The sequence below is a fragment of the Dipodomys ordii genome, unplaced genomic scaffold, assembly GCF_000151885.1.
Source record: "Dipodomys ordii isolate 6190 unplaced genomic scaffold, Dord_2.0 Scaffold70, whole genome shotgun sequence".
NCBI classification, from domain to species: domain Eukaryota; kingdom Metazoa; phylum Chordata; class Mammalia; order Rodentia; family Heteromyidae; genus Dipodomys; species Dipodomys ordii.
The window spans coordinates 248,494-266,854 of NW_012267286.1; the positions used below are offsets into that span (position 1 = coordinate 248,494).

Consider the following 18,361-nt stretch of genomic DNA (forward strand, 5'->3'; position numbering starts at 1 on the left):
GTCCATGCCTCACTTTTATAGATACAAAAAATCATTGTGAATATTAGACATTAAAGGACAGACTTTTGAGTGGGTATAGAGCAACTATTATTATAGTCATTTGTTGGAAAGATGGTAAGTTTCTAGGAAAGTTCTGTGGAAACACAGTAAAATCAGGCCCTAGGACAGACAGACAGGCAAAGTGTCACAGAAATGAGAGATATTACTTCTTTCCTGAATCATAAAACCAGTCTAAGTGGTTAAAATTTTGAATACCTTTTATCTTTATTTTTATTTTTTACTGTTGTTTAGTGTGTGCATATGTGCATGTGTGTGTGAGCATGTTTGTGTGTGTGTGTGTGTGTGTGTGTTAGTGTTGTTTCTGCTAAACTAGCTTCTAAAACCCTTAAGTTTATCTTTATCAAGGGTGATATGTCCTTCCAATTCTTGGATGCTTTCTACCATGATAAAATTTGTGCTCAGAGTAACAAGGTAAGTCCAAGGTTAGATTTCTGTAATCTAATAAGCTAGAACAATCAGAGCAATCTTTGTACAGGTCAGTCATTAAATTGAATTTCTTTTTCCTTACTTAGGATCCTCGGTTCAATGCTGAAGTTGACCAAATTACAGGCTACAAAACTCAGAGTATTCTTTGCATGCCAATTAAGAATCACAGGGAAGAGGTAAGCCAATTTCTTTTTTCATTTCAGAAAAGGTCATTTAGAAATACTTTTTGTTCTGACATAATTTTTCACATTTATGAAATAATGACAAGTTAGCATTTAAGTTAGCATATAAGGTACTTAAAAGCTCCATTTGGCATTTCTTTTACTAAGTTATGAACTTTGGCTTTGCAAAAAATTTAATATATGCTATTACGTCCCTTTCTTCTTCCCTTACTGTCTTATTATTAGATATATCATGGCTGTGATTAGAATGAACTTACTTTACATTATGTTTTGTATGTCTGAATAATTCTCATTAATGCTCACTCAGTTGTGGTAGATTTCTTTGAATTTATATTAAGATTCTGAAGGAAAAAAAAAGGAAATTAGTGGCTAATTCTAATCATATACATGTAGATGTGATATTGTAACAAGTAAATGAAAACATGTTGGTTTACATTTTACCTAACGAGCAGATTTAGATTCTATTAGCACTGTATTCTATTTTATACTTATATTTGAAAAATTTATAGTTGATAAATGATCCAGGAAATAGAATGCTTGATTTGCACATTCTGTAACCTAACTGCACATGACAAGCAACTAGGAAGTTCTAAAAGATCACAAATTATAGTGTTATACAGCAATTAGATTGTGAGATACAGAGAAGTCACATTTTGAGAGGTCAGATTGGGAGTCTTGATTAGAAAGTCAGTGACTTCAAGTAGACACATTTCCCCCAAAAACTTGCAGCCTTGAATACACTTAATACTGTTAGAAACTGAGCCTTGAGGGTAGGAGAGTAAAGAAAGAGCAGAAAAACAATCTCAACAAACCTGATCAACTTTTAATAGAGAGGGACACCATGGTGACCTGAGAAAAGTCAGGAGACAGCAGCTGAGCTGGTCAGGGCCTAAATAGGGTCATGTGGCAGAGTCACAGGAAACTCGAGAGTTCCAAGAGTCTCACAAGTTCCTGGTATAGTTCTGGCAGGTCCAACGACCTATTGTCCAAATCCCCCCCTCCCCCCCCCTTGTCCCTCCATCACCTGGGATTGGTACTTTACCTTCATCCACCAAGAAGCCAAGATGGCTCCAGTTAGACCCGATGCTCTATCATCCACCACATTGCCAAGATGGCTGTAGTTAGCCCCAGGATCCTTACTTCAATAGGAGTCAGGGTTCTACCAATCAACAGGGTTGATAAGATATGTATAAATACATCACAGAGGATTTATTAATGGAATTGAGTCATGTAATCAGGTACCAAAAGCTGTCCTGACCTGAATTTAAGCTGGAGAACAAGGAGGCAGGTGGTATAGTTCAACTCTAAGGCCTGAGGCCTGGGGACCTGGAGAGTTGCTGCAAGCCTAAGAATCTAGAGATCTGACATCTGAGGGTTGGGGGAAGAAGTCCAGAAGACATGGCAAGTTTCCTCTCCCTCTTCCTTTGTGTCCTAAGGGGCCCCTCATGGATGGGCCAGTGGCACACTGGCCCTGCTCTGCAGATTCTGACATGCTCCCTCAGACACACCCAGAAGTAATGCTCTCCTTGCTGAATGGGCATCCCTGAACCCAGGCAAGTTAACACATAAAATTAACTATTAACAAAAATTAAATCAGATTCTAGTTGCTCATATATTTGTATAGCTCCCTAAAGAATTCTAAAGTACAGCCAGGGCTGAGAGTGCTTGGTAAAAACAAATAGACAGAAACAGCCCATGTCAGTTGTTCTTAACCATAAGTGCAAACCACAGTCACCTGGGGAATAATTTATTTAGTTATTTATTTTGTCAGTTGTGGCCTGGGCGCTGTCCCTCAGCTCTTCAACTCAAGGCTGACACTCTACCACTTGAGCCACAGTGCCACTTCCAGTTTTCTGGTGGTTTATTGGAGAAAAGAGCCTCATGGACTTTGCTGCCCAGGCTACATTTGAACCACGATCCTCAGATATCAACCTCCTGAGTAGCTAGGATCACAGGCATGAGCCACCAGTGCCTGGCTTACTATATGTAGTCTTTTGAGGAACCGCCACACTGATTTCTGGAGTGGATGGACAAGTTTACACTTCCACCAACAGTGCAGTAAGGTTCTTTTTTGGCCACATCCCCTCCAGCATCTGTCATTATTAGATTTTTTTGATTATAGCCATTCTAACTGGGGTAAGGTGGAATCTCAATGTCATTTTGATTTGCATTTCTTTTATAGCCAGAGAAGTTGAACATGTCTTCATGTGTCTATTGGCCATTCTTATTTCCTCTTCAGAGAAGTCTCTAAGTCTTCAATCCATTTATTAATGGGCCAGTTGTTTCTTTGAGGATTTGTTGTTGGGGGATTTAATTTTTTGAAGTTTATTTTAGATATGAGGCCCTTGTCTGTTGGCTAGTGAAGATCTTCTCCCAACCCATGGACTTTCTACTGATCTTGCTAACTGTGTCCTTTGCCATGCAGAAGCTCTTCAGTTTCTTGCAATCCCAATTGTTCAACCTTTCTCTGATTTGTTGTATTTCTGGATCTTTATTAAAATTAACTGCAAACCATAGTCACTTGGGGAGTATTTTTTAAAAATTCCAATCTGGGGCTGGGAAGTTGGCTCAGTGGTAGAGCGCTTGCCTTGCATGCCTGAGGCCCTGGGTTCAATTCCTCAGCACCACATAAGCAAAAACAAAAAAGCCGGAAGTGGCGCTGTGGCTCAAGTGGTAGAGCACTAGCCTTGAGCTGAAGGGCTGAGGGACAGTGCTCGGGCCCAGAGTTCAGACCCCACAACCGGACCAAAAAAAAAAAAAAATCCAATCTGGATGCTGGTGGCTCACACCTGTGATCTAGCTACACAGGAAGCAGAGATCTGAGGATTATAATTCAAAGCCATCTTATTTAGGAAAGACCATGAGACTCTTAGCTCCAATTAATCATCAAAAAACTTGAAGTGGAACTGTGCCTCAAGCAGTAGAGTGCTAGTCTTGAGAACAAAGCTCAGTGATATTACCCAGGCCCTGAGTTCAGTCCCCAGGACTGGCACGCACACACACACACACACACACTCACACTCACACTCCACACTGCCCAGGCTTTCCCTTACAGTGAATCTCTGGAATTGGGACCCAGGTTATTGGTATTTCTTAGAACTTTAAGTGATTTCATTGTATGCCCAAGGTTGAGAATCATTTCTAATCATATTGATTTTAAATCAAAAGCAGAAGTGGCCTCCACTTTTTAATGATTTGGGCTAACATTTTCTTGACATTATTAGGTGTGAAAGCAATGCATATTCAATAGGAAATGTACCTTGAATGTTGAATTTTGATCTCTTTCTGGGTTAGTGATACTGTAGAATACTGGATATGTTGGACAGAGGCAGGAGCTGATAATTCTAGTCAGCCCACAAACCAGCCAAATCTCCCTCTTTCTCTCATTGTCTCTCTCTCTAGATATAGATATAGATCTATCTACATATAGATTTACAAATATGTAGATAGATAATGATAGATCTGTATATCTGTATACATATATACAATTTATAGATATATGATTCATGTGTATATTTATGATTTATATATGATATATGTGATTTATATTCAGATTTTGTCATCTATATTTTGCTAGTACTGGGGCTTAAAATCACGGTGTCATGATCTTACTTGGTTTTTTCCCATGAAGGCTGTTGCTCTACCACTTGGTCACACCTCTGCTTCTGGCTTTTTGGTGGTTAGTTGAAGATAAGAGTCACATGGGCTTTTCTGCCTAGGCTGACTTTGAACCTTCGATCCTCAGATCTTTGACTCCTGAGTATTTAGGATTACAGGAGCAAGTCACAAGTGTCTGGCTTCAAATTCTGACATCTTTTTGCTTCTCTTCTATTCAGTCAGTGACCACATTCTGTTGTTGTAACTTTAGTTCTTTTTCATTGTATTGTTTATTATTCTAGTTCCTTTCTTTTCATCGCTGTTTCTTACCCCATGACTTGGATTTTGAAGCAATAGCCAAGCTGTTTAAATGTTCTCAAAGGGAGTTTCTTTGCAAGGGTTTAATTTCCTTTCATTCTAACTTGCACTCCCTTGCCTTGGGTGTTTTCCTAAAAGACAGCTAGCTTTCTTGCTTGGTTGCTCTTTCTTCTCTTCTCTTTTGTTTTCTTTTCTTTTTGCAGGTCCTGGGGTTTCAACTCAGGGCCTAGGTACTGAGCTACTTTTGCTCAAGGCTAACACTCTGCAGGCCACAGCTCCACTTCTGGCTTCTGCTTTTTTTGATAGTTAATTGGAGGTAAGAGTCTCACAAACTTTCATTCCTGGGCTGGTTTCAACCAGTGATCCTCAGATCTCAGCCTCCTGTGTAGCTAGGATTACAGGTGTAAATCTACAGGTGCTTGGCCTATAGCTAGCTTTCTAAGTCAGTGCTTAGGTTTTGCATGTGGCACAGATATCTGTTAGGGTATCTTGCTCATTGTGAGGGTTCAAATTCTGAATGTCTAGGCTGAATCTGAGATTTGTTTTCTTACAGGCACCATACTTACCATGCTCAGGTTTTGAGAATTACAGTCTAATCAGAGTTGCTAGGACAGTTACAATTTAATAATCAAAAGTGAGTTCTTTGACCAGGCACCAGTAGCTCACACCTGTAATCCTAACTACTCAGGAGGCTGAGATGTAAAGATTATGGTTTGAAGCCATCCAGGGCAGGAAAGTCTGTGAGATTCTTACCTCCAAAAAAAAAAAAAAAAAGGCAAAAGTAGAACTGTGGTTCCAGTGGTTAGAGTGTTAGCCTTGAGCAAAAGGCTCAAGGACGTGGCCCTGAGTTCAGGCCCCAGGAAAGGCACAGGAGGCTAGTTCCACTGGTAGTTACTAAAACCATCTGTAGCTATGACACAAAAGTGACTTTGATTAACCAAGTGAGTGAATGAATGAATAAATAAAATTCCAGCTTTGCATAGACTGATGATGAGAGTGCTATTCACAGGTGCCAGATTCATCAAATTAAAAATAAGCGGCCCATTCAATGTTTGTGATCTCATTATACAAAAAAATACTCTGATTTATATAAACTCAAGTTTATTCAAGTTTCATGTGGCAACTGTAGATACTAAGTCAAGGATTATGTTTTTGGACACTTTAGAAGATGATTAGCTTTTAGTTAGTAAATATTCTTTAAAACCTTGCTCCCTGCAAAAACAATTTCATGTGAATGGATCTTTATACAAACCCTTGAGCTTCTCTGCCTAGATAGCTTGGATATGGGGTTGGAGGCATGGCTCAGGTGGTGGCGCACCAGCATATGAGTGAAAGCAAGCATCAGATACTGAGTTTAAGTCCCAGTCTCAGATAGCCCATCCCCCGGTAAGGACTGGAAATAGCCTTGAGAATTACAACAAAAGTCATGAGTGAAGGGACTGGAGCTTCTCTACAGAAATATCCTCAGGTCAGGCCTGACGATCATGCCTGTAATCTTAGTCATGTGGAATACGGATGTAGAATGAGATCTCATTCTACTAATACAGAATATAGATGTAGAACAAGATCTCATTCTACTTATACAGAATACAGATGTAGGACATGATCTCATTCTTCAGTTCACATGGAGCAAAATAGAGAGATTCTATCTGAAACAAAGGAAGTGGAATAGCACTTACCAGGTCAATGCAAAGTTCAAACCCTAGCATGGCCCCCAAACCAAGCCCTACATCCTGAAGGTACACATTCTTCCTCTTACTACCTACCAACTATCAAATGAACATGACTTCAATGAAAATAGCATGACTCATCTTTCAGCTGAGTCAGATCAAGTATGGTTCACATATTTTAAAAAGTTCTCCCTCCTTACCTGTACACTGGGGTGTCTTTGGGTGTGTCTTTAGGAAGGAAAGCCCATATCATTAGGGTGTAGAATAATTGGGCCACCTGCACTGTCCCATAGCAGCCCTTTGAAGTTGTTCTGCTCTTCCTCTCCCTCCATTCTCAACCCCTGACAATCTCTCTTGTATCTGGCTTCCTTCACTGAGCATAATGCTAGAGAAGCTGGCCCCTGGTCTTACCTGTAGCAGTTCACCTCCTTTTATTGCTAGGTGATGTAGATATATTGTCAAATAGTGTTTATTCATGAATAGCTAGACATTTGACTTTTTCCAGCTTTTACCTGCAATGAAAAAAAAACTGTTATCAATGATGTCATGTGAGTCCTTGTATGGATTTTAGGTTTTCATTTCTCTTGGATAAACACAGCAGAGAAACTGCTAGGTAATATAGCAGATATATGTATAATCCAAACTCTCCTCCAAAGTGACTTGGCCATATTGCATTCTTACTGACAATTAATAGGACTTGCATGTACTTCACATCCTTGACAACAAGTAGTTTGTAGCATTTAGTTTTACTAAGTTTAATAGGGGCTGACTCAGTTTCCTTCCTTCCCTCCCTCCCTCCCTCCCTCCTTCCTTCCTTCCTTCCTTCCTTGCTTCCTTCCTTCCTTCCTTCCTTCCTTCCTTCCTTCCTTTCTTCCTTCCTTCCTTCCTTCCTTCCTTCCTTCCTTCCTCATTGTTTTTCTTTTTTTGGTAGTGGTACTGAGGATTGAATTCAGGACATCAGATTTACTAGGTAGACACTTTACCACCTGAAATACACCTCCAGCCCCCCCTTTTTCCCCTGATTACTGCCAGGAAGGGTCTTGCTTTATGCTCAGGCTGGCCTGGATTGTGATTCTCCTGCTTTTGTTTTCCTCAAGCCTCTGGGAATTACAGACACATGCCACCATGCCCAGCTACTGCTTGAGATGGAGTCTTCTGAACTCTTTATGCCAGTCTACCCTTTCACTGCAAGGGGCTGACTTAAATTTGATTGTTTGAATTCATTAACTCCACTGGCAATGACGAGCCTGCTGTTCACATACAGATGCCATTGAAGCCCCTGCAGCCACAGGTCCAAAGCTCAGCCTAGGACTTCTGCTGGGCTTCTGAACTTCTTTACATTTGTGTTCCTGCATTCTCTCCTGCTGTCTATTGTATCCAGGAATAACTTGATATGAAGTTTAGAGTGGCTGAATGCCAGGTGTCAGTGGCTTACACCTACATAGGAAGCTGAGCTCTGAAGATCATAGTTCAAAGCTAGCCAGGGCAGGAAAGTCCATGAGACTTACAGTGATGACAAAAAATTAAAACTAAAAACCAAAAGCCAGAAGTGGAGCTGTGGCTTAAGTGGTAGAGCAGTAGAACACTAGCCCTGAACACAAAAGCTCAGGGACAGCACCCAGGCCCTGAGTTCAAGCCCCAGGGCCAGTGTGTGTGCACGCACCCTCTCTCCCCCCCTCCCCTCCCACACACATAGATCTTCAGTGACTTCACGGGAGACAACTAATAAAGAGAGGGTCACACTGTCAGCTTTCCAACAGCATGCAAACCTTTCTCATTCTACGCACCCTCCCTACTCCCTCTTTTCCCACATTTGCATGACCCAGTTTGCAATTATTTCCTGTGAGAATTACTTCATCAGAAGAAAAGGTTTGAAGAGAAAAGAATAGACATACTCTCTACATGGCTGTTATAGCATAAAATACCAATTTGGCCGACCAAGAGTTAGAGCCACTGGCAATATGCAATACATGGCTTCCAGAATTACCTTCAAATTTATATCTGCATTAAAAAAAAACAACTCCTGGACCATGTTTGCTTTTATGTACACAGCCGGTGTTTCTGGCTCTCATGAAATTTTTGAAGTCAGAATGTATATAGAGTTCCAGTTGTTTCATTGTGGATTTGAATCCTGTCTTAACACTTCCTGGATGACTAAGGAGAATGGGCCTAGTTACTCTTTCAGCTTCACTTTCCTCTTCTGCACAGGGGTGGGAATAAAAAGGCACACCTCAAGGGGTTTGCTTGAAGATTGAATACATTCATGTATGCAGAAGGGTTTAGTGTCATTCCTGGATCACTAAGAGCAGTCAATAAAATGTCGACTAGTCTCTTAAAATAAGAGATCCTAAACTAAGCACACTTTAAGATGTACTGTACTGGTAAAACTGGCATGTTGGATTCAGATCCTCTGTTCTACTGCTTAATGATAACAAGTCATAAAATAAAAGAACTAATAGAGCTTCTAAGAGACATAAGAAATGGAAGCCTGAATGAATATCACCTCATGGACAATGGGATCATACATTATCAGTCCACTTCATGACTTATCTCGGTTTTCTGTATATTACCCTCTCACAAACTTTAAAACTTAAAAGAAAAATGCTTTTCACTATATTTCTTTATAATTGAGGCAAATGGCATTTGTTTTCTGTTTGCATAAACCCACCTGGATTGAGTAAGCTAACACTCATTCCTTCAATTTATAGGAAAGCTTATAATGTACTGTGGTGACTGAATTATAAATCAATAGGTTGCTAAACACGTGGTACATGTTAGTGAATCTTATTTTTTCAAAGCATAGAGACTAATTGTGGAATTCTGTGTGACTGAAGTAGTTACATATTGAACATTAATGCCTGCACTATAATATAGGCTAGAGAATTTGGGAAGACTGTTTGTGTGTGTGTGTGTGTGTTGTTTCCCTGAATTTTTTTTGCCTAAAGTCTAATGCTCTGCCATTTCAGCTTTTGTGGTGCATAATTGGAGATGAAAGTCTCACAGACTTTCTGTCCCTGCTGGCTTTGAACCACAATTCTCAGATCTCAGCCTCCTGAGTATCTAGGATTACAGATAATGAACTACCAACATTCGGCATGGGAAGATTTTTAAGATCCACTAAAATCACTAATACTAAGTTCTTCATCTAGTCCTTCTTGTAAATTAATAACATTATCATCTTAAGTACAATAGATATAGCAATGCTGTTGGAAAATAGAGATCCTAACTAACACTAGACTTTTGTGGTGTAGTAAATTTTAGAAAAAAAAATTGTACAGGGTCAACTTTTGCAATCACCCCCTGTCCTTAATCCTTTATAAGAGACTGGGGTTAAATGAACAAAGTGATTAAGAAAAAAAGGAAAAACCTAGAGCAGTTGAGGAGGTTAAAAAGGACCAATTTTAGAAAGGTCCAAGATCTACTGGCTAGAGAAAATAAGTGAACACAAAAAGGAAAGTCAGTCAGAAAGAGAGCTGACTAGTCTGTGTATCACAAGATGGTCTGAGGAATTAGGAGTATGTGTTTGGAAATAACTGCTGTATGGATGACAAGCAATGCATGTGACATTTTTGAGGCAATCCTGTGAAAGCTTTCCTATGGATCTGCCCGATATTAATTCATCCGTCTTTATAACAACCAAAGGAAGCAACCGTTCTCTGATTCCCACTGAACACATGGGAGAAATTGAGACACGGAACATTTCTGGGTATTGCTCAAAGTCAGGTCTACAAAACTGGCAAAGCTTGTTTTAGACCCAGCCATTGAACTATAGGGTCATATTATAGAAATTCCTGCAATATATGATGATTACATTCTGCTTCTTTGGAGTGCACCCATTTGTTAAGGTGGCCACCACCAAGCTTTCTCAAAATGGAGGAGAGAAGAAGGGAAGGGAGGGGAGGGAAGGAAAGAGAGGCAAGAGAGATCACAGTTACATTCACTAATATTCTAATAATCCATAAGGCAATTTTCACCAGAGACAAAAGAGCCACAAGAGCAGGTTGCACATTAATCTGGGCCATTGTGCTGTAGAGGAGGACTATGATATGCCGCATAATTAAAAGTCATTTAGCTGCCCGCTTGTGGCTCACATCTGCAATCCTATGTTCTCAGGGGGCTGAGGTCTGAGGATCGTGGTTCAAGGCCAGCCCAGGCAGAAAAATCCATGAGACTTTATCTCCAATTAAGCACCATTACAAGCTGGAAATAGAGCTGTGCGCTCAAGTAGTGGAGTATTAGCCTTGAATGAAAAAGCACCCAGCCTCTGAGTTCAACCCTAGGACTGGTACCTCTCTCCTCCCCTGCAGTTATTTACAGTAAGTCTGGATTTTTTAGGACTGCTGTTAAGCTCTTTTCAGATTTAACTCTGGATTTTTTTTTTCTTTAGACCTAGACCTTGAGCAGCTATCCCTTTAGCCTCTTGCATTAATTCTTCCTATAACCAGACAGAATTCTTTCAAGTTAGTGAAAACATGCAGAGAAACTCAACCCCTATCTCCAGCTCAGATGACCTACTTCTGAAGGTCTGCCCTCCCCTGAAGTATGGCTTGTTTTGACATCATGGAGATGACTGTTCTTTTTTATTTATAGGGACTGACTACATAGAAACTCTCACTCACAGCTCTGTTTGTCTCAGGGCCTACTGAGTTTTTTTTCTCTGTAGACAGTTTGGGGAAGATCAGGTAGGGGGCAAAAGGCAGAACATTATCAAATAATGCAAGTCCAAACGTTTCTTAAAGATCTGAGTTAGAAATTGGATCCAATCATGGCTTTCAGGGCAGCCTGAAAATACCACAGTTGAATATGAACTCCAGTTCATATTAAATAGAAATCTAATTTGGAATAGAACTATATTCTCTTCTCATTTTCATCTCATCTTAGTTTTACTTTATTATACTTTGATGACATACTTGGCAATCCTTTGACGCAAATAAGACACTTACAATGGAAGATTTATGATAAATTCCTTACAGTGTTGATAGTGGACCATTTTAGCTAAATATCTAGAGTTTCATATTTTCCCTTTAAAAATAAGTCTAAATAGATTCAAACAAGATCAGCTATATTTTTATGAGATTTCTGGAAGATAAATACTTTGTTGAACCAAAGTCACTTAATGCTCGCTAAAAAGCCATAAAATAAGGCATGAATATAATGAGATGTATAATTTCAACTTCAGGATATGACTGTAAATAATTTACAGGATTTAAGCTTTACAACACTATCTGCTTGTTTAAAATGTATCATTTATATTCCTTGAAGTTTCTCTTGTTGACAAGTAATTATTGAATCACTGAAATATGTAGAGTAGCTGGGCACTGGTGGCTCAGGCCTGTAATTCTAACTACTTAAGAGGCTGAGAGCTGACTCACAGTTTGAAGCCAGCCAAGGCAGGAAAGTTCGTGAAACTCTTAATCTCCAATTATCTACCAGAAAACCAGAAGTGGAACTGTGGCTCAAAGTGGTAGAATGGGTAGCCTTGAGCAAAACTGCTCAGAGACAGTGCATAGGCCCTGAGTTCAAGCCCCACAACCAACCAAAAAGAAAAAGAAAAATATGAACAGTCCATACAGATTTTTTAAAAGAGAGAAACAGGAAAGATACTTCATCTTGAATATTTTCTCATTTAGAGAAGTAGATCTTGTATACTAGAAATTAAATATCTATACAAGGGATTAAAATCATTGTTAAAGCCCTGTTCTGTGGCTTACATCTGTAATTCTCAGGAGGCTCTGAGAATCATGATTCGAAACTAGCTCTGGCAGGAAAGTCTGTGAGACTCTTATCTCCAATATACTACCAAGAAGCTAGAAGTGGAACTGTGGCTCAAGTGGTAGAGTGCTAGTCTTAAGTGATAAAATGAAGGACAGTGCCCAGGCCTTAAGTTCAAGCTGGACCTGCACAAATAATAATAATAATAACAACCATTAAGTGAATCCAGTCCTCCAGTCTGGTGTTTGGAGAGCTGGATGGGGAGTTATACAAGAGCATGGTAGTGTTTACACGTTACCCACAGTTGTAAGGGAGATGTCATGCAGGCTTCCTTGATCTGCCTGTAGAGTGACTAGAAGAGACCCTTGCCTGTGAATGATGCCCACAGTACCAACTGGGGTCTCCTTTGGACAAGTAAATTTAATGCCAATAAATGTTATAGCTTTATGCATAACCCTTCGTTCTAATTCAAAATAGCTAGAAATGTAACTCCCCAAATAAGCAGATGTAATCTGTCTGTTGATCTCAGTCTATTTTAGTCTCCAAGAACTGGCTAGTTGTGTGTTTTTACAATCTTATAAATTGTTCATTGTGTTTATTCCCCCCAGCAACCCTCATTCGTGGAGCTTTGCTTTAGTAACAAAACAGAAGCTCTGCAGTTTCTGTTTGTGCCTGATTGGTTGTCGTGATGGTGATGATTCTTCCCTTGTGCATTTTCCATATTGCCCTTAAATAATAACCAAGTGCATTTTATAAAGAAGACATTAGCTACTTTCCCAAGGGGGGAAAATTCCTTAAAACAGCCATGAAAAGTTCTAATCGGTGAAAACCCAAGTCTGCACTACACACTCAGAAGAAGAAAGGGTGAATATAACATGGAAGTTGAAGGTTTAATTATTCGTAGGTGCTGTGTACTCAAATAGAATCTTATTTTTAGCACTATGTTTTATTCAACAGGAGATTTATCTTCACTGGATAGCCATTCTAATACTTGCTGGGATGTATTACATTTTTAATTTAATAGATCATTTCGAAATTTAATTTTAGGAGTTTTACATAGCCCTACAATAATGATTATTAGAGATCAGGAACTCGCTGGAGATAAGCATGGATAATAAATGTCTGATCCAGTACTACCTAATTATATCCTTGAAAGGATTTTGACTGTTAAATAATTTCCATGTTTTCATGCATTCTTTGTTCTTGATAGTACTTGGGGTGAACTTTGGGACCTTCTGCTTGCTAGGCAGTTGCTGTACTACTTGAGCTCTACCCCCTTCAGAGTTTTTGTTTAGGTTATCTTGCAGGTGTGGTGTCATGTTTCTGACCTGTGTGGCAGAGATCCTCCTACCTATGACCTCCCAAGCTGGAGTTACAGGTGTGAGCGACCTCAATTGGTGATCATGCATTCTCTTATTTTGTTGTTTTTTGGTTTGAGTGCCCATCCTGAGGCTTAAATTTGGGGCCTGGGCACTGTCCCTAAACTTCTTTTTGCTTAAGGCTAGTGTTGAACCAACCACAGCTCTACTTCCGTGTGTGTGTGTGTGTGTGTGTGTGTGTGTGTGTGAATATGTTGTATATATTGTATATTATATGTGTTTGTTTGTTTGTTTTGGAGATACCAATCTCACAGGCTTTCTTACCTGAGCTGGCTTCAAACCTCTATCCTCAGATCTCAACCTCCTAAGTTGCTAAGATTATAGGCATGAGCCACCAGTCAAGCCAGTTATAAACACCAGTGTCACCAACTTCTTTGTATAACAAGTCTGTGTTTCCACTGGCTGTTCATATTATCATATAGTACATGGTTTTTAGTGGTAAACTAGAGATGAATGTCTCACAGACTTTCCTCCCTGGGCTGTCTTCAAACCCTGATCTTCACATCTCAGCCTCCTGAGTAGCTAGGATTACAGGTATGAGCCTGAGCCACCCGTGTCAAATTACACATAGGGACTTTCAAATGAGAATTCAATATAAAGCTTTACATAATGTACGTATTTAAAAATTAGATTGAAAATGGGAGTAATACAAATTAATGATTTATAAAGCACTTTACTTATATAATTGCTCTTCAATGAATATAAAGATTCACATATACATCTACGAAGAATAGTGATTTCATTCTCTTCAAGAATGCATGAACTGGGGCTGGGAAGGTGGCTCACTGGTAGAGTGCTTCCTGGTATGCATGAAGCCCTGGGTTCGATTCCTAAGCACCTCATAAACAGAAAAAGCCAGAAGTGGTGCTGTGGCTCAAGTAGTAGAGCGCTAGCCTTGAGCTGAAGGGACAGCGCCCAGGCCCAGAGTTAAGCCCTACGACTGACCAAAAAAAAATAGGATGTATGACCAGCCACGTGCTGGTGGCTCATGTCTGTAATCCTAGCTACTCAGGAGGCTGAGACCTGAGGATTGTTGTTCAAAGCCAGCCCAGGTGAAAAAGTCAGTGAAACTCTTATCTCCAATAAATTACTCAGAAAAAGCTGGAAGTGGCATTGTGGCTCAAGTGGTAGAGCATTAGCCTTGAACACAAAGAGGCTCAGGAACAGCACCCAGGCGGAATTCAAACCCCACAACTGGTACGTGTACGTAGGCGTGTACACGCAAATGCACCCCCCCCCCAAAAAAAAAAACCTAGCTTGAGCCAAAGGGAAAAGAAGAACCTGAGAGTTCAATGAGGAAAACTAAGGAGAAAAAGAAGATACAAATGGCAATGTGGTTATCTAGTTTTGGCTAAATATTTGTAGTATGACCCCTTTTCAAGAAGTCTCAGAAATTCAGCTAAGAAATAGCAGTAGAGCAGGGATTTTCATACTGATATTTAAAAAGTCAAGAACCATTCTTTTTAAGCTAGTGATAATAGACATGGTCAAGTTAAGGAAATTTCCTAATACTATGCATTTATATAAGGAAATTTCCCAGTATTATTCATTATTATTTGATAGTTTTTTTTTTTTTGTATTTATGCCAGTACTTGAATTCAGGGCTTGGGCACTGTCCCAGAGTTGTTGATTTATTTTTCGCCTAAAGCTGGCATTCTACCATTTCAGCCACAGCTTCTCTTCCAGCTTCTTACTGGGTAACTGGAGATAAGAGTCTCACAGACTTTCCTGCCTGGGCTGGCTTTGAACCATAATTCTTAGATCTCATTCTTCTGAGTAGTCAGGATTACAGTTGTGAGACATAGGTACCTGGTTCAATATTCTTTCTTTCTTTCTTTTCTTTTTTGGTCAGTCATGGGGCTTGAATTCTGGACCTGAACACTGTGCCTTAGCTCTTCAGCTCAAGGCTAACACTCTACTACTTGAGCTACAGCGCCACTTCCGGTTTTCTGGTGGTTTTTATTGGAGATAAGAGTTTCACGGACTTTCCTGCCTAGACTGGCTTTGAACCACAATCCTCAGATCTCAGTCTCCTGAGTGGCTAGGATTACAGGCATGAGCCACCAGCACCCAGATCCACAATTCAGACCCACATCTGCAGCTGCATTTTTCTAACCCTGACTCTGCTGTGTAGCCTACTGCCTGGTGATCTGCAGGATGTCTGTGTTGAAATAGATCTTAGATACAGAGCTGAAGACCCTGGGAGCATTGGCAAGTGTAGAGATGGATACAAACCCTGGGGAGTTAGTTCATATGAAGACTAGTTTAAGCTATATGTTGATATGCTAATTTACTCTAATTTTGGACTAACTCCCAATTAAGCAGGGAGGCAAACTATGAAAGAAGGAGCTCTCGTGTGTGTGTGTGTGTGTGTGTGTGTGTGTGTGTGTGTGTGTGTGTGTGTGTGTTCGAGGCCTAGGGGCTTGGACTCAGGGCCAAGGGACTGGTCCCTGAGCTTCTTTTGCTCAAGACTAGCACTCAACCACTTAAGCCACAACTCCACTTCTGGCTTTTTGGTGGTTTTTATTGGAGATCATGGAGATAAGAGTCTCCTGGACTTTTCTTCTCTGGGCTGGCATCAAATAATAATCCTCATATCTCAGCCTCCTGGGTAGCTAGGATTATAGGGATGAGCCACCCTCATCTGGCAACATCTCTGATTTTGTCACAACAAAATAATATGCTGGCCTAAGTGTAATGACTCCTAGAGCAACTGTGCTTCAGATGACTGGGCTGTAAAATTTCAACATGAAGCAAAAACATCCTGGGTAGTTTTGTTGAAGTCCTCATGACACAAGGAATGTGACAGTACCCACCCAGAGGGCTCTTCACCTAAAAGGGTTCAGGAAATATCTGCTTCCTTCTCAGAAGGATATCCCAAGTAGAAAAATGGAAAATTAAACAACAGTAAATGCAGAACATGACACGCCTTAGCATGGCAAAAGACAGCAAGCTCTAGTCTGCTGGGTCCCCTTTCTGTCTCTGGCAGATTTTAAGAGCATGTAAGGAGAATTTGCTCACAGTGGATACAGTGTGTGCTTCCTCTCAACCAGAGCTCTGGATCCCAAGTAACAGAAAGGTCTGGCAAAACGGTCCCTATGGTTCTAGGTTTAAGTACTTTAACTCATTGCTTAAAAGTTAATGTAGTATGGAAGTTTAGTACATGGCCAGGGTCAGAAGAGATAAGAATAAACACTTAAATTAAAAATTAAGAAGCCTGGTGGAATCTATGATCCTAGCTACTCAGGAGGCTGAGATCCAAGGATCGTGGTTCAAAGCCAGCCTGGGCAGGAAAGTCCATGAAATTCTTACATCCAGATAAGCACCAAAAAAGCCAGAAGAGCTGTAGCTCAAGTGGTAAGAGTGTTAGCCTTGAGCACATAGGTCAGGGACAATGCCCAGCCCCAGGACTGGCACATACACTAAAAAGAATTATACCAGAAATTATACCAAGCAGTCTCAGGATGGAAAGACCCAGACTCAGATGAACCATTTCCTGCCATATGATCTTGAGCCCCCAAGACTCACCATATGAGGTTGAGACTTCATCTTTCAGGTCCGCATTCTTCAGTGATTGATTGCATATCTACTTGTTCTTTAAATTCTTTGAAATGACAGCAAAGCACCCAGATCCTAATATATAATGTGCTGATTTGAGACAAGTATTAATACTTCTGTATCCCTTATCCCCAGGATGGTTAGCCCCTCCACTCCCAGATAATAGTGTCCTGATATTGATCACAATCTATTAGCTTTGCTTTTTCTTGAAGAGTATACTCATTTTTTGAGATTGCATCAATAACCATGGTTTTCCCTGATACATAGGATATTTCTAGACCAAAGAAGTGGTCCTTACCTATAAAAACTTACTACACAATTCAAGTTAAAGATGAAGAACTACTTTGAAATACAGACACTATTAGCCCAATGCCAATGGCTCATGCCTGTGATCCTAGCTACTCAGGAGACTGAGATCTGAGGGCTGTGGTTTGAAGCCAACCAGGGCAGAAGAGTCTGTGAGACTCATCTCCAACCAACCACCAAAAAGCTGGAAGTAGAGCTGTGACTCAAGTAGTAGAGTGAAAAAGCTATAAAGCCATAGCATCCAGACCCTGAATTCAAACCGAAGGACTCGTACACACACACATACACACACACACACACACGAAAACATTCTATTCCCAGTTGTGAGACTACATTAATAAGATAAACATACAGTATCTTCTGGAAAACCTTGAGCCATCATAATTCCTTTGGCTTACAAGAAGAGCCTTGAAGAACCTATCCATTTTCTTTCCTAGTGCTGCGCTCACTTTTCCCTGGGGGAGGGGTAGCAAGAGAGAGAGTATACACAGTATGGAGCCCTGCACATTCTTGGTCCAGTTACGTGGCTTTTTTGGTCATTAGCTTTCCCTGTGATAAAGTATGAAGAATAAATGAGTTAACCAACAGAAATGGCCTGTCATATGACAGAGCCTACCATCCTCTTCTTTAAAGCAAAAACAAAACAAAACACTATGGTTTTATTGTTAAGTAGCTATACAAAGGTGTTGCCATTCAACAAAGTAGTATGTGAACACAGTGAATCTTGATCAGTGTTGCTCACAGCCTCTTCTTGTTAATGGCAAACATTTTAGCCCATGAGCATTTCTGGCTTTGGCTGGGAAAAGATGTGGCAATTGTGTTGGGATGCATGGTATCATCAAGTACTGCCATGTTAGTTTTCTTCAGGGTATCTCCTTTCATTCTCTCAACTTCCTAGAAGTTCCCTAGCCCTAGGATCTAAGCCATGCAATAAAAAATAAAAGGATTGTTCTTTTTATTCCTACTTGTTCCCCAACCCTTGAGGGTGCATAGCCTTTCTCTTGAGGTAGAAAGAGTTGGTGTAAAAGGACTAGTGCATGCAGATGGAAAAGGTGACAGAAATAATGTGTGTGTGTGTGTTTGTGTCTGTGTCTATCTGTGTCTGTGTATGTGTGAATATGCCAGTCCTAGGACTTGAACTCAGGACCTACGT

The 18,361-nt window shown here is 40.3% G+C and overlaps 1 protein-coding gene across 1 annotated transcript in view; it reads left to right on the forward strand.

Annotated features, from left to right (window-relative positions):
* Window positions 1-18,361, forward strand: part of Pde5a (phosphodiesterase 5A, cGMP-specific) — a 128,456-nt gene that overhangs the window by 26,127 nt on the left and 83,968 nt on the right. Inside the window, exon 3 of the mRNA XM_013023842.1 lies at window positions 573-662. Within this exon, the coding sequence (XP_012879296.1) occupies window positions 573-662 (90 nt within the window). The remainder of the gene's footprint in view (window positions 1-572; window positions 663-18,361) is intronic.